Below are 23,297 nucleotides of genomic sequence, written 5' to 3' on the forward strand. Positions count from 1 at the left end.
AACACCATAACACATAAGAATAAATTCAAATAAACACAAATCATACTTGATATCGTGTGTTAGAAGAACACAGGCTTGGTTCCAGACTTCTCCTCAATGTCCCCAGCCATTGCACTGCATTTGTTAAATTCCACTATGAGCACAGCTGATTTAATTTAATGAAACACGGATTTGCCACTAGCTACTGGGATAACAACTACAAATAGTACTGGGCTTCCATGAGGAGAAGTTTAGAAATGGTTAAGTGAGTACACTTACATACATAAGATCACTACTTATTGAATTAAAATTATTTGTTTTGTATCTTTCATCTTCTGCTACTACATGGGGCAAAGTCGTGAGGGCATGTCCAAAAGACATACTGCATTTTCATGCACTTCGTTCGTACTGATGCGAAAGGCTGGGGAAGCGGAATTGAAACAGGAGGATGTGTTGATTAACTGGGATCTTCTCTGTCAATAAGATTACCTATCTCAACCAGCTGCACTGTAGCATTACCTACACAGTGAAACAGAGCAGTAAAGGTAGCGCCAAGGCGGCTTCACTAAAGAGGAGACAGAGGAGCAGCCTCGCTGCACATCGTCCTTCCAATAATGTTCACCATTACTGTATTAAATCACAGCACATTAGCTGGAGATAGATTGTTAATCAGAATCTAGTAGTCAAAACTGAGTGTGTGCAATGCAGTCAAAAGCAAGAGAACTTGCTTATTCTTGTCTCAGGTTATTTTGTGCTATGGAACACGAGGTTCCAGTATTGTGAGGTAAATGCCTTCCTTGGTACGTACATCAGGTAAAGGTGAAGCTAGTTACACGTTAGAACACATTCCATGTAAGTCTCCAATAGGACAGAATCGCTGAGTTACTGACCACATCCATTTACTGCTAGACAGTACTGTCAAGGCCCATCATGACCCACTGGAATTGCTGCATATTTCCAAAATGAATTTTGTTTGTGCCATTGTATTCCAAAAGATTGAGCGGCATTTTAGACATTGTTTTTGAAAAATGTGTGTCAGCAAAATATCTTAAATCTTCATAAATACAGCAATACTTCGCTTGTGCTACCTGACTGTGGAATTGCTTTCCATCAACCCTGTCAACTCATAGCATAAAACGACCAAAGGATATTTCATGCCGTCACTCTGGTCCGAACACCAGTCTTTGCACATCCATGAAAACAGGCTCCAATGTCTTTAACGATGGAATGCATCATAAAAGCTCTGAGTGGGTTGAAAACAGATGTTACAGGATCTATCATGCCCTGTATTCATAAATCAATGGCAGAGGCGTGACAGAAAAATCGACCCATCTTTGATCTGCCACCATTTCCCACACAGAAAAAAAGAAGAGACGGCTTGCCCAAGCCCAAACCAGTGACCTCATTTCACTGTAAAAATATTTGAACTGAAACAAATAAACTCAGCGTAAAACATTATTTTATTTCTCAACTGTTGACGTATAGTGTACCGTTTCAGAGCATAAATGCACAAACAGCCCAAACAAACAAAGCAATCCAGGATAACACAAAACAAAGCACCCTACTGTTAAGCACTTAAACAAAAAAAAAAATGCCTGAAATGCTTAATGATATCTGAAACTGTGCCAAAAACCCCACAGAATACATAAGACTCTTGCTGGTATGACCACATCAGTGACCACAATATATAGGACCAGCAATTCACAAATTGAGCGTATGGCTAAGAGCCACAGTAAATGAGCTCTCTGAAATAGGGCTATCCCCCTCTGGCTCTGAGGATTAAAACCCTCCCTCACTCCCCCTCCGTTTAGTCTCTCTCTCGGCTGCTGGCCACGGTTCGGGTGCTCACGTGCTGCAGTAGAGCACACTGACATTATGAACTCCCAGCTGGAGCCCACAGTGCAATGAGGGCGAGTTCTTTAGCCAAGCCTGATGAAGCCCCCCCATCCTCCCCGGAGCCAGCCAGCCACCGCTAACCATGAATAGCCTTCTATCATTGTGGCCTGACCCCCATCCAAAGCCATATCCTCTCCCCTCCTCCCTGCTCCCCCAATCGCCCCAGTGCCCCAAAATATCGAAACAGACAAGAGGGGGAAAAGGGAGGAATGAAAGAAAGGGGAAAAGTGTCTGCAACCAGTTTTTTTTTATTACGTTCGCTCTCATTCTGCATGCTAGATCTTCACAGAAGCGGAATGCATTCCGCTCTATTTCCCCCAACAGGACAAAAATGAAAAGTAAAAAGGCTTTGACGACCATCTACTGAACATCAGTGACCACTGCTAACAAAAAGCAGTGGGAAATAACTCCATTTTATTATTGTCTCTTTCATTTTCTTTTCCTGAATCTGAATCATAATTGTAGAAAAATCTAATGGCAATTAATGGATATTTATAAGAGAGATTATATACTAATGTAAGCAGCAAACATGATGCACACAGCCAAGGCTACAAATGTAATCCTGCAGAAGTAATGAAGCACAGTGGTGATGCCATCTCAGTAATGCTGACTTGCACCTATGTCATTTGGCTACAGGAAATCAGCTTTATCAAATTCCCTTTAAAACCAAATCTGACAGGTATCACACAAACCTATCAAAGTCCGACACGTTTGATTGTTGTTTTGTAGGTAAGGTGAACGGATGTTTTTCAGCCAATGCCAATTAGAAAACAACAAACAAAATGAACAATTAGCCATTAACAGCACTATAGTCTGCATTTCATTAGTAGAAACACTTCTGTTGGATATAATAGCTGAAGTTAAGCTGCCCTTGGCTTAGGCTTAAAATGCTAATCTGCAGAGGCAATCAGTTATCCTCCTAATAATGCCTCCCGAACCCCCACCCAGGCTCAATCCAAAGCAGATTTCCTGCATTATCAGACAGCGTCAAACTGTTAGTTCCCTGATATTTAGGGCTGAACAAAAAACAAAAATTTAATTTTACTCTATTCATTACTTCTATCAATCTAATATGTCAATAAGGTTACAAACTAAAACTGACATTTTTTGTTTTAGATACCCTCTCTGATACTGTGTTTCACATGGAAATAGGTCACAGCATTGCATTACAATTTCTGATTCTTTAGACTTTAACTTGTTATGAAGGTACAGCCCTGTTGAGCACCAAAGACCTGCGTCTCTGCTAAACCAGAAGGCTAAATAACTTCAGCCATTCGATGTTATTTGACCTAATCTGGCCTGGATTAATGACGTCAGTTCAACACTGTGACAATATCCTCCACCTACTATATTTTTCAGATACTTCAGTGTTATTTTAACATTTTTTTGTGATGTGGCTAGGTCAGTGTTCACAAATGAAAAGCCAGTGAAGTTTACTTATGCTTGCATATAAATGCCTTCACCCCTACACGGCGAGATCTAAGCCCAAGGCACAGTGACCCAACATTCTCTAACAAATTCTAATTCTAAAGTTGCAGTCGGCTTTAAACTGTTACTGAAAACACAACTGAGAAGCCAAATAAAGAGAAGATTGGAGATTATTATTCTAGGATAGTGTTAATAGGGAAGAGTATTCTAGAACAGGCAAAATGCAGAGAATATTTAAGCAAGAGAACACGAGAGGGAGTGTGTTATCGCGTGATGTTATTCGCGATAATACACGACCTCGAGTGTACTATTGCTTTTATACAACAGTTAAATAAATAAAGTAAGAAATAAATGAACCGTAAACGTGGCATTTAATATGTTTTAATGTTAGCAGTTCCTTCCGCCAAATTATAGTTCCTTAACCAGCAGCTTGTTGCTACGTCAGAGTAATGAGCTCCGCTCACTCGCCGCACAGCCGGCAGTACGTTCTTCAGCTCCTTACACAGACCAACTGACAGTTTCAGAATTTAGTGTAGTCTCATCTTCAGAGTCTGACCAAATCGGCTGTCGGCCAAATGTGATCTTAAAAGTATCCATTTTCTTTTTGTGGCAAAGTAAGAAGTAAAAACGTTCAAATGGCTTGAACGTCTCCTACAGCTGTCAAAGTTGTTGCTTAGCAACAGCGTCTCAGCGGAGTGATAGAGTGTTTGTGAAAAACCTGTGATGTTATGGCGAAATATCAGCACAGTTAGAACACTTCTCAACCAATCAGCCTGTGTGGCCGGAACTAACTGTTGTATAATATAGTATAATGTGAATATGCTAGAACAGTATGAATGGGCAGAACATTCTAAAACTGAACAGGAAAGAACATTATAGAACTGTGTAGATGGGGAGAGCATTCTTGAACAATGTTCAAGGGGGAAGAACATCCTAGGACAGGTTGATGAACAAGAAAAGGGGTAAAGGGGGAAAAACGTTCTAAAACTCTAAACTCTAAAACTCAATCAATCATACACAGGTATGACACCAACCATTTGGTTTGTATTTGACAGACACTGTTCAGTTAGTGTGCTCTGGACTTTAAGTCTGAGTGTTGAAGGTTGTGGCATCTGTGCTCCACACCATTTCTGCAGTGAGGCTTTCTCTGGGTAAAACACTTCATTACACTTTAGTTGCTGAACAAGGAAAGTGAGGGAGTGAACAACTGGTAAGGAAAAAGTACAGTGACTGGACAAACAAATACAAAAACAAACAACTGGGTTCTGTTCCATGCCTGTATTTGATTGTTGGGAGAATCTTAAATGTTCTCTCACCACTCTGGCTCACTTGGATTGTCAGTTTTTTTTCTTGACATTTTAACGACAACTGCAAACATCACTGTATAAGCTAAAAGCATCTGCCCTTTCTCCACTGTCTTACACTATTAAACATAAAGGTGCTAAAAGGGTTATTTGGCATGATATCATAGAACCCATTTTGGTCTCCTAAAGATTCTAAAGATCCTTTGAATTGACTCTCTCTTTCACACAAATGAATACATTCAACAACGCCTAGAAGTATTCTAGTCTCTTGATGTGGGCTATAAACAGATTTGTTGCTGTACAGTTGGCTTTATCAATGGCACTCTAGAAAGCCCAAATTCCATTTTGATGAACAGCTCTCATCACAAGTCCAGCTGCTGCTGGGGGACGGTTATGAGGGTGGGCAGATAATGGGTTTGAAGCTGAGCCAACTGAGCACATGCCATTCACTGGTGGGTGAGAGGAAATGAGAGTGACCTCGCTCATCCTGCCCTCTGAACCAGGCCTGCACAGGGGCCAGGGGGTTTGAAGACAGGTCTGAACACTGGAAGTCACCGCAAGCACTGGGGTCCCATTGGGTTCACAGATCATTTCTCAAATTCTTGTTGGGCTTGGACTGGGTTTAAATTTCCAGTTCAGGTTTCTCACAGCCTGTCTCTCTTCATGGATTTGGGCTTACATTTATCTCTACCGTTAAGCCTACCTTATTCAATTTAACCAGGGGTAGGGATGCAAAACTTGGCAAATTTATTTAACTGAAAACCGACCAACTTTAGTCGGCCATTAACTGTTAACATGCTAGTCTTAAATCAAGGACATGATCCATCAAAATATCATCAAAATAACTACAAAACAGGTAGTTCAAGTTTTGACTGGCTGTAAAATACTTTATATACACATACTTTGCATTAATTCTGTATTAATATACCACAATATTAAAAAGTGTTCCTTGTATGTACGATTCAAAAACGTTCCGCAACTTGAGCGATGAACCTGTCTGTTTAAATAGGATCTGTTGTTTATTGGAAATTAAACTAAATTAACTCTTTTAACCTATACAGTTGGTCAAATGGCCGAGGAAACACTACAGTACTGCAGTGTTAAGCCAAAAGACTTGGAGAGTGCAGCAGCAGCAGACAAAATATGCTGCTGTGCCCTAACACAGCCTTCATGACTTTTGTGAAGAACAGGAACAATTGTATGAGGGCAGCAAGAGCATATTCTGTGAATGGTATCGCAGAACATCTGCTGTAACATTTCATGGCAGCTGCACTTACAAACTTGCTCATCTCCACATTTCAGCTGATATCTTATGCACCACGTTGCCAATCATAATACCAAAGAGCAATAATAATCCTTTGTTAGTCTCAGTAGCAACGTCTCTCAAAGTCTAAATATTCTCTGTGGTGTACACCAAGGATCTACACCAAGGTCCTCTCTTGCTTTCCAAGCCACAACATGGCCATATCCTGATGGTGGCGGTTGTTAATAATAATAATAATAATAATAATAAGAATAATATTAAGGCTGACACATATTTGAGGATATAAAGCCTATAAAAGGCTATGGCTATGTTGAACGTTTACAAACTGCACAAGTACAATAAACAAACAATATAAAAATAACCACGACATGGAAGCTTAGCTTTAAATACACTAATGTGATTTTAGTCTAATCACACTTTGAATGATGACCGCCATTGTCAAAGGTGACCATTACATGAATGTTCTACTTTTGAGCTGTTTATAGCTTGTTATGAGGACAATGCTGACATTATGAAAGAAAAAAACAGAGCGGAAAAGTATACAGTGCTGTGAAAAATGCTTTGCCCCCTTCTCAATCTCTTCTATTTTTTGCATGTTTGTCACTTTTGAAAGTTTTAGATCATCGAACTACTTTTAATGTTAGACAAGGATAACCCATGTAAACACAAAATGCTGTTTTTAAATGACGATTTCATTTATTGAAGGACTAATGCTGTTCAGCCCTACCTGGCCCTATGTGAAGAAGTAACTGCCGCCTTAGCTACTAAATCAACCGGTTAACCAAATTCAACTGACAATTGGGTTCAATTTTACTGGCCACACCCAGGCACGACTACAGCTAAAGCTGTTGAATCTAAACATCCCTTAAATAGAACCTGTCTGGCCACGTGAAGCAGCCTAGGATGTCTCAAAAAGCAACACACGATGCCACGTTCTAAAGAGATTCAAATACAGATGCAAAACAACGTCACTGAAATCTACCAGTCTGGAAAGGGTTACAAAGCATCGACGACTCATCCAGGAGGTCACAAAAGAACCCAGACAAACACCTAAAGAACTGCAGGCCTCACTTGCCTTAGTTAAGGTCAGTGTACACGATTCCACAATAAGAAAGATACTGGGCAAAAATGGCATCCATGGGAGAGCTGCAAGGCGCAAATCACTGATGACCAAAAAGAACACAAAGTCTTGTCTCGCATTTGCCAAAAAACTTTAAGATGACCCCCAAGACTTTTGGAATAAAATTCTGTGGACTGAATAGTCAAAGGTGGAACTTTTTGGAAGACATGGGTCGCGTTACATCTGGCGTAAAGCTAACACCGCATTCCACCATAAGAACATCGTTCCAATAGTCAAACATGGTGGTGGTAGTGTGATGGTCTGGGGGTGCTTTGCTTCTGTAGGACCTGGACGGCTTGTCATAACTGATGAAACCATGAATTCTGATCTCTATCAGAAAATCGTGAAGGAGAACGTCCACCCAACAGTTTGTGACCTTAAGCTCAAGCGCAGTTGGGTTATGTAGCAGGACAATGATCCGAAGCGCACAAGGAAGTCCACCTCTGAATGGCTCAAAAGAAACAAAATGAAGGTTATGGAGTGGCCAAGTCAAAATCCTGACTTGAATCCCTTTGAGACGCTGTATCAAGACCTTAAATGGGCAGTTCATGCTTGAAATCCTTCCAATGTATCTGAATTAAAACAATTCTGCAAAAGAAGAAGGAGGGCAAAATTTCGCCACAGCTATGTACAAGACGCATCACAAGTTATTGCAAACGTTAAATGGAATAATCATTTAAAAGATGCATTTTGTGTTTAATCGTGTCTTTATCTTACATTAAAATTAGCTGGATGATCTGTTTAATGTGACAAAATAGCACAAATAGAAGAGATCGGATGGGGGCAGATACTTTTTCACAGCATTGTATGTTATATAGGCATGCTTCACATGTTATCAAAAAGCTAAGAAACTAGGTCAGGTGGATGGGGAGAAAAGTTGTCTGTTAGGATCTTCAAATGTCCCTATTGTATAAAGCGTGGGTGAGACAACAGCTGCAATATACCGTGATGAACCTTCCTGTCTGTAGAGGCTGGAAACACTCAACAGCTCAGAATGTTTGTGTTTGTGGCTGCGGGGGAACCGAATATGCCAGTCAGTACCTAATCATACATTGTCCGAATGAGCCCACCCATGCCTCTGTTAAGTGAGTAAGAGGCAGTACAGTGGTTCATAGGAGGGAATGTGGGTTGGAACAAGAGGAGTGCTGCACGTTTCTGGAATATCAACTGTTCACTGAGGCGTGTTCGTAATCGCTCTGGGCTTTACAGAAGAATTCTTTCTCTTGCTTTCTCTCATTTTAATGCTTCTTTTTCTATTATCCTTTTTGCCATTTCCATCTTTATCCTATGCAACTGACAGTCTCTGGTTCGTCTAGCCGTCTTGTTCACAGACTTTGCTCTGAATTTGTATCCAGTGGTTTAGTTTTTACATATTCCAATATATTCTCACCACAATATGAGATATTGGGCCAATGCTGAAATTCATGCTTGAATCTCTCTAAATTCTTGTTCTGATTAAAATTTTATCTTAGTTTCACCACTGGATGTTTTACTGGGATGATATAATTCTGCTACAGTGTGTGCATCATAATGAAAAGGGAGCTATGATTTTGTAATTTGTGTGTGCTTTTTATGCTTTTCCTGTCCTGATGAATTAACTGACATGCTAATTTTTTAGAGTGCTTTGAATTAACTAGTTAATTGGTTCATGAGGATCACCTGATCCTTCCTCAGTCTTTCATCCATCAATTCATAACCACTCATTTCCAGGTGTGAATACTCACAACTCCAAAACAAGCACCATCTCGCTGGGAAGCTCGTAAACCTCATGCAGGTTCACCACTCGTTGGCAGGATGCTGCCAGCTCCAGCACAGCAATCTCATGAATGATTTCTGTTCGGCAGTCTTGGCCCTTTCTCCTCTTTCTCATGAACTTTGCAGCATATTCTCGACCAGTGCTTCTCTCTACACACTTCCTCACCACTGCAAACTTCCCCCTGAGGAGAGAAAGAGAGAGAGAGATTAGGTTAACTTCTGTTAAAGAATAGCATTCAGAGAGAGAGTCCAATAATTACACATCCTGTATGGTCACAGTACAGCACAATACTGCTCTTTTGCCTTGTGTACTCTGATTTGACTCATGAGCTATTTATGCTGTGGCTGTCAATTACTGGGATTGCCTGACCTTGATACAAGTACTAAGCAAATAGAAAATGGCAGGAACTGGGTGGTCCAATGTCAAAGGTTTAAACTGGAAAATAAACAAAGCCTATAGTGTTGCCTATTGCCCAGTGTGCCTGGCCACAACATTTCACATTCTGGCCGCTAACAATGCAGAGCCTGTGGTCAAGTAAAGATTTTTTAAACGTGTTCTTTTCCCATTTTTAATAAACCTTTTTGGTCATACATAGAACTGACTGCATAAAATCAGATTTTGTCAGAACTCGTTTGCGGTAACCACTGTGATGGCTAAGGTGATGGCACAGTGGTCCTGCCAAGCTGGTCCGCCTAGCACTGCAGATGCTGTTTCACTGGCTAAAGTTTTAATATCAAGTAAAATAAGGACTTACATTAAGCTGGCATTACACCAAGAGGCTATCACTACAGTAGCTAAACAGTACCTAGTCATATAGCCTAGATCGCATAATAGCAGGTGGGACCATATCAGTGGGTTTATTGTGGGTGAGGGTGCAATCACAGTGACCACACTGGAAGTGTTCTTATAAATATATAAAAAAAAATTTAATAAACATTTTCTTTTTCGAAGCAACATCTGAGTGTTTTTTGATACTGAAACATGTTTGTTAGTTGTAAATATAATGTATATGTATAATGATAAACATATTTACATTATCAAGATTCTTTGGCTTGGTGGTACAAGTGGCCAGTGAATACTTTTATTTCTGTTCACACCTGAGCAAACCACATTAGAGGAGGCTAGTAGTAAAAGTAGCATTTCCTTGCATCCCATTAGTTACTGTGTTACACACACACAAACACACACTTTGTTCAGGGTTTCCTTTCATGCCATTGAAAGAAGGGCCTTGAACTGGAAAGCCTGAGAGTGGTGAATGGGTGTGTATGCGAGTGGTAAAAGAGCGTTAGATGTCCAAGGATGGCACACTTGTTATCACGAGGGCTGAACATTTCTTTGTCCCACTGGCATTTTTACAGCATGAAATCATCCCCAGCTCAAGTCCTCACTTTTTCCGCCCAATCAAACACCTACTTTGTGGTGTGACCCACTTTTAGAATAGGATCTTTAAAAGGTGCAGGGCCGCTGGTGAGAAAAGCACAAGCACTGGCTGTCACTGAGGGAGCCACTTATATTGAAGTGGCATTATTGCAATGACAACTCAACTGAAATGTTTTCTATGTCCCGACTGAAATGTCTACTATGATACAAAACAAATGATGATGCATTAAACTAAAAAGAAAAATCACAAACATTTTATGCCATTCAGCAAATTTCCAGTTCAAAACAATCTGGACTGAGAAAATGACCTTTCTATTACAATGCAGTTGATTTAACCTTGTGACAGCCTAAATGTTTAGATAGACAAAAGGACTTCTTCTGAACTGGAAGGTGACCCTGGAAGAAAGCTGTCACCAGACAAATCCCTACTTAAACACATCCAGGAGTGATTTACTACGCAGAGAGCCAGAGTATCAAACACACTGTTAACACTGCTTGAATGATTCTCTGTGCAAAACACTCCACACACACATATACACTCACCTAGGACTTCAGCACCAACTCAATCTAAACACAGGAGCAGCCAAGAGAAGCATAAAGAAGATTTAGCTTCCTGGAAGAGTCTGCTGAGCTGCTAGGACACTTTGGCTAAGTGACTCTAAGAGAGGGCATCCCAAATCACGCAGCCATGTCCTGGGCTACCCTTCTCACCTCGGCTCTAGGCCGCCAACACCCAGGTCAACACTCAACACATTCAGCAGAGTCCTAGCTCAATGATGTGATTATGATTCATGCCTGTCCTCAGAGACCCGTGGCCAATGGCAGTCACAGCTTTTCTTGTTGGAAAGCAGAAACTGCAGTACATGTCAGCAAGAGAATGTGTTTGAGTGGGACAGCACATACTTGGGGCAGAGATCTGTGGGGTGCATTCCTCCATTTCCTACACATAACTCGATACTCAAGAACCCAGTAAGTCTGTCCAACTCTCAAAGGAAGGGAAGAAAAAGCCAATCTGGTCAACTGCATAAATTTGCATTAGGGCCTGACTCCTACAAAAACAATCACCGATGCCAATCTTACAAATTACAAGAACACCAGCCAATATAATTTATCATCAAAAACTGATAGTTTTAATTAAACAGTGCTTATCTGATTGATATTACTGTTAGTTTTGAACAAATGCTCTAACATGACTGGCGGTTTTCAACTGTCAAATGTATTAAATATTAAAATGAAGGAGACAGAACTCAGCATTCTTGGAGGTTTTGCTGGTTTCTCTGGATGCATTTTAAAAAATTTTTAAACACATTATTTGTTTTTTTAACTATGATGTACTCAATTTTACCATTAGGCCTATAGCTTGCTGCAACTATTATAACTGCTGTAATAAAAGTCAATGATAGGTTATTGGTTATGATTGTGTGCCACTGAGTAATAACTGCTTACTAGTTTCCGCAAGGACCTGCATCAAAACAATAAAACCACCAAACTTCTCAAAAGTTATACTGACCAAACAATATACTGGTCAGTTCATATTTATAAAAAGTAATAATTGGATCCTCACTCGAACAAACATTCACTATGTCAGGGTGAGTCTTCTTGTACTCTAACTGTGCAGAAAACAAACAAAACTTACTGGGAATTATGCTACTCAATAGCATTCTGTTACTGGTATAAAAAATGTAATCGGTGTCAATTGTGTAAAAACAGTATTGGTGCAAGCATAGAATCAACATTCATTATACAGTAGTAGAGTGTACAGTAGTACATAGGGCTTTATGTCCGCTCACACTGGTAATCCATTCACTGAACTCTGAAAGTAAGTCTCCAAGCAGTCATGGCTGCTGACAGTGCTCATGTGAGAGTCATAGATTTGGAGTGGGTTTCAGGCACCACAGGAAGCTTTCCCCCATTTTCAGCCCCATTCTGTCCAGCTCACCACAGATTTACTACATACAGCTGGTGCTGCCTTTGCCTTTGAAAAACACTTTTTAAAACAGTTAAAAAAGGAAGGAAAGAGGAAATAAATGGCTTTGGTTTGTCTTGGCCTTACGGGTGTATTAAAGTGCAATATTAAGCTGAATACATAGTTTCTTTAAGTAAGAAAAAAAATTATCCATTGATCTGAATAGAATTTCAAATGATTACAATACTTGAAAAAGTTACGTAAATCAAACTTAACACAAATCATACACTACAGTTTAAAAGTTTAAAATCACCAATTTGTTGAAGATTTCTTTTTTATTTTATTATACTACTGCTTACATTTATGTGTTCAGAAAGATGAACAGAGCTATTACCGAATGTAGATCATTCGGTAATAACTCAGAAAAGTCTAAAACACTGAGATTTAACTTAATAATAAAATTACATCCAGAATGCCTTGTATTTTACAATCCCGTTTCCGAAACTGTTGGGATGCTGTGCAAAATCAAATGTTGAAACTGAGAATTCTTATTGTTTTTTGAAAAATGCCCATTTTGAATTTGATGTCAGGTTTCAAAAATGTTAGGACAGGGGCTTTGTGCTGTGTTGCATCACCTCTTCTTTTAACAAAACTCTGTTTGCTAACTGTAGTTTTGAAAGTTAAATTTGTTCCTATTCTTGTTTGACAGGATTTCAGCTGCTCAACAGTTTGGGGTCTCCTTTGTCATATTTTTTTGTTTCATATTGCACCAATCGTTTTCGTTAGTACCCAGACTCTTTTACTAAGGAGCCATGCTGATGTAATATGTGTGGAAAGTGTTTTGGCACTGAAAAAGACGCTGTGTGGATGGCAGCATACATTTCTTCAAAACTTGTATATATTGTTCAGCATTAAAGGTGCCTTCACAGAGGTGCAAGTCACCCATGTCATGTGCACTAATGCACCTCAGTACCATCATGGATTCTGGCTTTTGAACAGTGCGTTGATAATAAGCAAAATGGTTCCCCTCCTCTTTAACCTGGAGGATGCAGTGTGTGTGATTTCCGAAAAAAGAATTTCAAATTCTGATTTGAACCACAGGATGGCGGCACGGTGGTGCAGTGGGTAGCGCTGTCGCCTCACAGCAAGAATGGCCTGGGTTCAATTCCCGGCAGGGGGACCAGGGTCATTTCTGTGTGGAGTTTGCGTGTTCTCCCCATGTCTGCGTGGGTTTACTCTGGTTTCCTCCCACAATCCAAAAACATGCAGTCAGGCCAATTGGACGTGCTAAAATTGCCCCTAGGTGTGAGTGTGTGTGTAACTGTGTATGTCTGTCTGTCTGCCCTGCGATGGACTGGTGGCCTGTCCAGGGTGTATCCTGTTTTCCGCCCAATGACAGCTGGGATAGGCTCCAGCACCCCACTGCGACCCAGAAGGATAAGCGGTTTAGATTATGTATGAACCACAGAACTTCTCCACTGCACATCAGCAGCAGTGTTTCTGAATCCTGTTTATGTTTTTTTCTTTGCATGGTTGAGCTTTCAACGAACTATGTTAATAATAATAAATCAATACATATATGCATTGTAATTAATTCTTGGAAGATTCTGAAATAATTAATAAAACCTCATTTTTTATAGGCCCTGCATTTCCCTATTGTAAAACAAGCTCACATAGACCTAGAGACATTCTAAAGTAAGATAATCAGTAATGCAAACATGTTTGCAATCATAAATTGGTTACAATTTCCTTCTAAATGACATAAAACAACTTAAAACGTAGTAAACAAGACCCTGCGTAAAAAACAGCTTTGTTTTACAACCACCTTAGCAAATTTCTTACAGGCTAATCCAGCAATATTCAGAGTTAGGCTTTAGGCTTTTTTACTGACAGTAGTACTGATAGTACTAACTATCATAGTACTGATAGTACTAAAATTAGTCTAAATAAGTCACAGTACAGGATGTTGTTATAGTAGCTTGGTGTTTTCACAACTTTGAAAACCTCATTAAAGTGCAAGCGAAAGTAAGCAATAGTGTATGAATGTGCACAGTATGTAGGCTTCACATTCAAGTAATTTAATGACAAATACAGGAAATCATGATGTAGGCTACAAAAATCAAACATCAAGATGCATCAAGATGCACTGAGAATCATTTTATCTTCATATCTTGGCACCTTGTATTGAAATAAAATCAAATCACAGAGACCGTCCTCAAAAACCATCACCAAAACCACACGTGTGTATTTATGTGCTTATATCTGGCTTGTTTGAGGTATAGTTGTATGACACATTAAGAGCTCCAAATTCTGAAAAAAAATTTAAAGGTTTTGAGTTCCTTGCATTTGATTTCAGTTTGCTGCAAGTCTCCTGGCAGTACCAGGGAGAACAGAGCAACACTGGTTAATTATAGCCAGCATTCATAAGGTAGTCTCAGCAGACCATTCCAAATCACTGTGATTGAGGCTAACTGACTCGGGAGCTATATGGTACCTTCCGCTCCTTTGTAAATCTAATAGGCTTTCTTTGCCCTTGACTGCACTGCTACAGCATACCTTCATTCCTATAGCAGTGCACTAATCTGGCCCCTGTTGCTCAAGATTGGCTTCTTAAAAACATGAATGCCAAGCCTGAATGTAGTAAAGGAGCATCTCTAATCTCCTTACATAAAACCTGCCGCTCCAGAAGCTTGCGGCTGACCGTTTAAGGCATGGCAACTGCTATGCGGAACTCACTGCTCACCAAGTGAGAGTAATTTGGCTTTGGTGTGAACTATTCCAAATGCCTTTACTTTACGTCAAGCTTCAGCAACAGAGCTATGGAACTCACGCATAACTTGCCAAGCTTGAAAAACAGTGTAATGAGGAAAACGTTTGGCCAGATATGACTCCATTATCGTGACGCATTCTTATGTGAACTGTGGTTAACCGGCACTGAGTGACGGGGAGTGAAGGCTTAAGACTGTTGGAAAGATGGTGTGTGATTTTGAGCTTGGGACTCTGTGCCTCTGGTGCCTTTAAAAATGGCCTCCAGCCTTGCTCTGCAGCGGCGTCAGCACATTTGCAAAGCCTGCGGCCTCCCGCAGACAACACCCTGAAAGAGCTGGCTTTCATGTGGAGCTCTGGGGTTGATGGCAGGGTCACTGTCTATGCAATACTACAGTGGTCATATTCAGAGCAGAGGGTCTGTGGCAAGGGTGGTAAAACCATCCTGACTTTGTCCAGTCAGAAAGTAAAGTCTTGAACTGTCCACACATTTGTTCGGTAACGATACAGTTTCAGCCCTTGGCTCAAGTTCCGTCTAATAACCTAACGACAACTTTCATTTCTCTCACTACTCAAAATGAACACTATGTTCTTCCACACACACTGATGAAGTGGCACTTCAGCAAAGAAAAAACAGATTTAACATTGAAAAGGTCACCTATTCAAGTGTTATCTTTGCATGTCAGGAGCACTTCTACCCCTCATTAATGAAAGAATTCCACGCAGAGGCCCATCAGATGTTCTTTAAAATCATGAATACATATGATGAAGAATGTAAAGAATTCAAGCTCATTTGTGATACTGCATTAATACATGTACAGTCCTTGCCTGCGGAGGCAACTCATCTGTCAACTTCTAATATTAACTCCTCCAACTAGCCCCTATCTGGAAAGAAGGCTCCTGACAGCTTTCAAATTGACACAGGGGCACTGACCCTACTCTTAGGTAAAGGGGATCAATAGGTGACAGCAAATCTCAAGGCAGCCTTTAAGGATGCTGACAGATGGACTCGGAAAGATTGAGGCTAAACACGGACTCTTTGACAGGGATATGTTAGAGACCTGACGTCAAGATGGTGACATTCTGACACCATCAAGCTGAAGGACATCTCATTCACACTTCCTGGAGAAAATCCCATGTCACTGTGCACACCACCTGTGGACAATAGAGAAGCCAACTGGTACATAACATCTCCAGAACAACTGGTACAGAAAATCAACCAAAAAAAAAACAACAACACTAGACAGAGTGAACCTGGCTACGTCCAATTATAAAGAATGACCTTCAGTTGTCAGCTTTGAAGAAAGGCGACCATTGATTCTATTAGACAGTGAAGATTTGGGTCTGGAAATCCTCTCAAGTCAGTCATTTAGCAGTTTAGAGCAAAACTGTAAAAAGCCTCCACAACCAAACCACTACAAGCTACACAATGAATAAACCTATATAATAACTGTAAAATGACTAACTTTGTCACCTATGACACACATCCTAACAACCTGCACAGCAAGCTTCCAATATTCCTCAAGTGTTGGCCTAACAGATGGTGAAAAATCTAGAACAGTTTGGAAATTTAGGCCTAATTAATTGATAGAATAGCTGGTTTCTCATTACTGATGTCTAGCCCATCTCTTACAAATTTACAATCTTACTTTTTTTTTTCTTCACACTTGGGAGTCCCTTAATCTAGAGAAGTGGTCCCTCAGGATGTTCACCAACAGAGAAGGCCATATGCTCTGGGGATCTTACTAGTGGCAAATCCCTCCCTTCATGAGCACTGTATTTGAGGAAAGGAAGCAGGCACAGAAGCTAGCAAAAATTACTTAATCAATTAACACATGATTACAATACTACTACATGTAGGTCTGTGTGAAAATTTAAAAAATGGTTTAAAAAATTGGATTAGTTGCCATATAAATAGGTGCAAATAACAAACGAATTGTACTTTTTGTTTACCGTCTGCAGCTATTAAGATATAAGCCTGAACTGGATGATTAACTCTTATTTCTTAGCTTTGCTTAGTAGCTCAAAACAGAAGAGTTCAAATAAACATACATTACTCACCACTGGCCTCTAAAAGACTTACAGCACCAAGTCAGAGGGTAGAATTTTTGTTGTTTTTAAAAAAGACCCATGACATTTCTCAATAAATGTGTTTTCTGCTTTTTTTTGGTATTTGTCTAACATGTACTGAATTCATTTACCTTGGGGTAGAGGTTCATTTATTCATCAAAAGAATTGCATCATTTTCAGAAAGCTACTCAAATTATTAAGGAGTGAATGAAGTAGGATGGATTTTCCTTAGCTGATGTGCAAACGAGGGTCCTTCAGCTAAATACCAACTTAATTTGCTGATGTAAAGCATTTCAGTTAAAGTGCTGCTTTGTAAGCTGCATTAATCAGCAACAGGCACCTAGAAACAGCTAACTGGAACCACTGTGACAGGAGCAAAAGTACCTCATTTGAGGAACAAAAACCAAGGTATGACTAAAATTCCTTTTAGTGAAAGGGGAAAAAGGCTCTCAGACTAAAACCAGAGGCCTGTTTACTCTGTAACTATGACATAGGGGAATAATGAACTCTGACATGTGACCTCAACGTAGAGCAAGAGGCGCCTATTCACACGGTCTCCGGGCACACAGGCAGAAATTTTCTGAATACCTTGGGAAAGTGCATTACCTCATCAGTGTCCCTGTGCAAAGTTTTTCAGACGTGACTGTGTCCTTTCAGCACCCCTCTCTCTTCGTCACACGGTGGTAATCGAGCACAAAAAAAGACCTGGTCTGCTTGCTATGCAGCAGTGGAGACAGACAAATGGGTTGTTTCAAAGGTGAACTTCATTGCTTCTTTTCCTGAGTGAACTTTAGTAAATGGCACTGCAAATGTGCTGACAGACTGAGCAAAAGTGGGGACGTTTCTTGTGAAGCTAATGTTGCTCTTGTAAAGTTAGCTGTGACAACCTCTGTGAACTGGCTTGTTAATGATTAAAAAAACAGAAGGATTAGGCTGTGCGGTCAACTAATTCAAAAATAGGAGATTTCTCCATGTCTGTCTTCTGTGACAACTGGTCTAAAGGTCAGCTTTAAGCAGGAAGCTGAATAAACATAATTGGACTGCCTCAGCTGTGGTGAATAAGTTTAGCACGGCAGTTTCAGCTCCTCAACGATGGGCATCATAGCCTTTTTCTGACACTTGGTGAGAGGGGAGCTCATCAACGGGCCTCAAAAACAAACTTGGCTTTCACACGGCCACCCCCCCCTTCATCACGCTGTCTTTGTTGCCATGGTGCGCCTCAGATGTTGCCATCAGGGCCTGAGACCCAAACAACTTGAGAAGTGGAGCAATGATGTCATGGTATCCTTCTCAGTTGTCAGGCCTGGGACAGAGATCCTTTCTGTAAGAATGAGGGTGCGAGGCTGGGGTTCTAAAACGTGACAGGGGAAAGAAAAGGGGGGCCTGTGGCGAAAGTGAAAGGGACCACACTGCACACATCCGACAGGCTCTTAAACCCTGTCCAGACACAGAACTCTACACAGTGGCTCTGAGATTTAGAGAGGAGGGTGAGACATTTTCAGCTGATGACATGCTGCTGTAGACAATGGTCAGACTAGGAGGAGTACACGAGGTAAACAAAGCCCTACCAAATAACTTCAGAGTGTCTGACCTTAATTAAAGATGACAGAGATTCTTCTTTTATGAACAGCTCGAGGGGTCTGATGACCTCTGGAATGCAGTGTGAACACATGAGAAATATTCAGCACACTTTAGCTAGACAGTCCATCACTGCCATTAGATTCTCTCAATGACATCCTGAAGTCCCAAAGTCCAATTTTTTAACTACTTTTCTAACTAATTCAAACTATTTAAGACATAAGGATCAACCACATAAGCTCCAAAGTCGGCATTGTGATTCATGGAACTACATGGTATTACAATAGTCATAGTCCCGAAAAGCATTAGCAGTCACGAGTTCCACGAAGACGCCTGGATGTAGCTGAGGAAAACTGGCTGGTTGAGCACAAGGATTAAAAGGAAAAAAGCAGTAAATCGCACCTCATCATGACTCTCTAGATGAAAATCACTGACGTGTATGTGAAAAAGACTTCCCTTCCCAAAAATGGAAGATGACTTCTCTGGTGTTTCTCCAGGCGATACTGCCAAATGGAAAACAAGGCTGGCACAATTAAGACCGGCAACAGCTCCAAATGAGTTACCGTGGAGCAAGGTACAATAAAAAAAACCTTTTTAAATGTTTCTACTTCACATTTAGAAACAAAGTTTTAGTATTTACTTTGCTTAGAACCATGCTATATCATATGACTTTCAGAACGTTTTTCCACTGCACAAAGTACCAGAACCTCTAGCACCAGAAAACTGGACCTATGCTTATTTCCCCTGGCCATTGGAATGGTACTGAAGGTTCCAGTTTTATGGTTTTTGGTACCTGCTCAAGATGGGTATCAACAGGACCTAAAGATACTTGAGGGTGTACTCTTCTGGTTGGTAATACATGCAGCTGAAGCCAACAACAGTTTAGTGGATTCTCCACTCTTCCAGGTGAAGATAAAGTCAGCAAGCATAATAACACGACCAATACATGCACAAGAATTTAAGCAAGAATGTATTGTTGATGTGTCAATTGCTATTTTGCTGATTTGCAATTGAAATTTATAGAGAATTTTCTATGCTAATTCTATTAGCATTTATGCTAGCAGGTACAGAATGAGTGGTTTTGCTCATAGGTTTCCACCAGGCAGAGAAAACTAAGTTTTACTTGATTATACACATCATTCTGTGTAACAGTACATATTTGTGTGAGCATGTGCATAGACAACAGTGTAGTATATCATTTCATAGCAGCCAATAAGTTAAGCTAACTAGCCAGCAAGATAGCTAATTAGCCAAATTAGATGCTTTACAGTCATTCTGGCAGTTCCAGCTGTCTCTTAAGCAGGTGAAAAATGAACTAGTATGGTAAGTTTTGTTGGCTGTTGTTTGGGTCAGTTCTTGTTTTAGAATGGGCAGCGGTAAAACACCCCTAGTGTTTAATGAAACAATAATCCAAAATGAATGATAATCTCAGGAGAAACGGGACAAGAAAACTGTCTCCAGTAGACCGCATACAATCTCCTTACAAACTCACCGTGTGGCAAAGTCATATAAGTAAGCATTCAAGTAATCTTGCACTGCTTAGGCAATACAAATGGAAGGGTTGTTTAAAATAGGGATGGGGAGTCCATGTGAGAAGCATACAGCATTAAAAAAAGAGAAAATTCTACATGGAAAAAGTAATAATATTTCATGGCTAAACAAAGTGTGTCACTGTCTTCTGACAACAGCTTAAACTGTAAATGGTAGTAACTCAAATTCAAATAACATGCTGCCATTAAAAATCTGTGCCCAGCAGTGCAGGAACTTTGGAAAACCTGATATGGCTATATAAGGGTTTGCATACAGGTTTGCAGATAAAATTCTCTCTCTCATTTCACAAAAAAAGGCTTATCTTCGATCAAATTACCTCCGGTCTAATTATGACGTGCAGAATGTGTTCCCAATTCCCACACACATCAGGCACGTCAGGCAAAGCCGTTGTTTTTTTTGGGGGTTATTTGGCCTCAGACTTCACACCCGTAGAGCGCTGGACCTTATTTGACACAACTGGGTTTTCCCTAAGCAGTGGAACGCAGTCAGCCCAGCAATTATCCATATTTACGCATCTAGAAACCACACAATTGCTTTCTTTTGACCTCACACTTTCTATACAGTGGGAATCACCAGGGGAGGGCAGGAATTTTCCATCAGCACAGACGACTGGCACAAATGACAATGACTTCTCTAAATAAAAACACCGAAAATATTACTAAAAGAGTTCCTTCCTAAATTTCTGAAGCCAAATTTTGTGACACTTCCTCTTCTAAAAGTTGTTGTGGCACTGTGAAAATCTTTATAATTGGAGCAGTTGGCTCTTTTTGTTTTTCTTAAGCTTTTGGCAGTATTGCACTCTAGCTTAATGCTGGGTTTACCAGGAGCTAATGCCACCATGCCTTGGAAATTCCTGTCCTGAAAAATTCCAAACATTCTCCGGACACCACAAATCTCGAGCACTGGCAAAAATGTCAACTAAAGTCCTTAACAACTTTGTACATTACTGTTGCTTTTGTAGTCTGGTTGTAAATATGTCAATTAGCCTAATCCCTTGGGCCACTCAAGAATCCAGACATCTTAACATTTTCCTCCCTTTCTCACCAGGGACCAGCTTACTAGATCATTAAACCAGATGTGTAGTGTTTTCAGGCATTATGTGGAGAGTTTCATTCCAAAATGCTGTGTGTCTATTTGGAACAATTTTGTATATAACAGGTTTTTGAAAGAATTAACAGCTGAGATATAATAAAGGTGGTATTAATCATGACACTGCATTGACACTTCTTATATGTGTACAACTCACTGCCTAAAACACAGCATTAAAAAAGAAAATGAATGAAAGTTGTCGATGATGCATTTTAGAATTAAACCCTCTATATACAGTGAACCATTAGGCTTACCAAACCTAGTAAACTAAAGTTCTGCCACAGTGACTGACCTCAAGTTCAAAGATGTGAGAGATTTAAAAAGTAGGCCTTTTCACCAGACAGACGCCAACATAAACTGGTCATTTTAAAAGTAATATAAATGAAATATAAATTACGAACCTCTGTGGGTCTGAATTATTATACCAGTGCTGTAAAGACCAAACTGTACTTACTGAGCGTTTAATAACACTAAGAACCAGAGGAATGGAAAAACTTTCCATGTTGCCTGTAATGTTATGTATCTCTTCTACCTGGTTGTTTGTGGAATAGATACATTTTTCACTGAAAGCACATGAGCGATTATTAAATTGCTTTTACATATGAGTTCATTCTTTATGCTCTAAAAATAGATCGTTATTTTCCAGTGAAAAAAAGAACCATCCCAATTCCTTTAGCAGGCACCCAAACCCCACACTGTGGCCTTCAAGTTCAGAAGGGGGCTGTCTCCACACGTGCATGGCCATCCAAACAAACACACAGCCAAGAGAACCAACCAGGACGCTTGGATCATGGCCTGTTTTAACTACTTAAGTTTACCTTTGGGAAACTGGGCTGAAAGATGGGTAAACCAGGAGGTCTGCAGCACAGCCAGGCAATGTCATGAAACCAATAACATGTTACCTTTTCTCGTACATTACTCCTCTCTGTGTTAAGGCACTTTAACAGTGTACTCACTGTACATCTTTACTCATTAATCAATTTTGTTAACTGACCAGCTAAAGGATCCTACATGTTAACCAATGTTCCTTGTTTTAAGAAAGACTAGACCATGACACAGACACCCTTATACTTGCTTAAATGGAAAGCTCACAAAGTCGTACATATCTGAAGTCAAACATGCACCTGGTCTGGGTTTTGTCTGTGAAAGTCAAACAGATGAGGATTTTGAACGCCCTGCACTTCTAAAGCACCTAGGCAAAGAACCGACCCACATGCAACTACACAGATGAAGTCCGTAAGGCCAACTCGTCGCCTTCAAAGCCACAAAACACTGCTATCTGAGAAGTGAGCTTTCAAATGGGCCCTTTTTTCCAGTCACATGATTCAGTAGACCCAGCTCAAGTGCAGTGCATACAAAATGAACTGGGTGTTTGTTCCCTTTTCAAGCAATGATAGTGGATGATAGGGCTGTGAGACACAATATTTTAGCATTATTGTGATACATTACATAAAAATTGGGATGCAAAAATATAATACGTAATACTGAATTAATTATGTGAAATTAACAGCTCATAATCAATTAATCAGCTTGAAGCTGTATCCTCAGCTAAATAAGCAGATGTACATAGTTAGCTAGCTAATGTATGTAATACTGTGACAGGACAAGCTGTCAAAACATTTTTGAGGTAGATGCTAAATACTTCTAAATAACAGAAACTGATATGGATTAGAATATTTCAGTGACAACATCAGTGTTTTGAGTAAGAGTAACGTTAGCTCACTCCGACAAAATCACTTACAGTGCGAACTAAGTGTCCTCAGGGATTAGTGTGTCAGAATACTGACCATTTATTGATCATTCATATTAAAAATTCATCATATTATTGATCATTCTGCTGCCTCAGAATCAACACCAGTATGTTTCGTAGACAAAGGGAACAGCGAAGCTAGGTCAGACTTGCATATGCTGTATGTGATGACTTTATTCTTCATTTTAAACAAATGCTCCCAGACGTATTTCTTTTTTAAATTTAAGCCATAGCTGTTCTTTTTCTTTCGCTATCTGCTCACACAGGCACAACACTATGAGTGAACCGCTGCCCTCTTCAGGTAAAGCCGATAATTCACCATTTGTTGGACGTCACTTTGTAAATGTAAACAAAAAATTGACAATGGAAATATCTGTTGATGATTGTTTATTGTCAATATGATCGATAATGTTAATTCTTTAAGCCCCACATCACAACTTGCTTTTCTGAGCATATCGTG

General features: G+C 40.0%; 1 protein-coding gene across 1 annotated transcript in view; it reads right to left on the bottom strand.

Annotated features, from left to right (window-relative positions):
• Positions 1 to 23,297, bottom strand: part of stk17a (serine/threonine kinase 17a) — a 35,247-nt gene that overhangs the window by 9,265 nt on the left and 2,685 nt on the right. The window contains exon 2 of the mRNA XM_036582864.1: positions 8,716 to 8,928. Coding sequence (XP_036438757.1) covers positions 8,716 to 8,928 — 213 coding nt within the window. The remainder of the gene's footprint in view (positions 1 to 8,715; positions 8,929 to 23,297) is intronic.

Source organism: Colossoma macropomum, unplaced genomic scaffold, assembly GCF_904425465.1.
Source record: "Colossoma macropomum unplaced genomic scaffold, Colossoma_macropomum, whole genome shotgun sequence".
In the NCBI taxonomy this organism is placed as follows: Eukaryota; Metazoa; Chordata; class Actinopteri; order Characiformes; family Serrasalmidae; genus Colossoma; species Colossoma macropomum.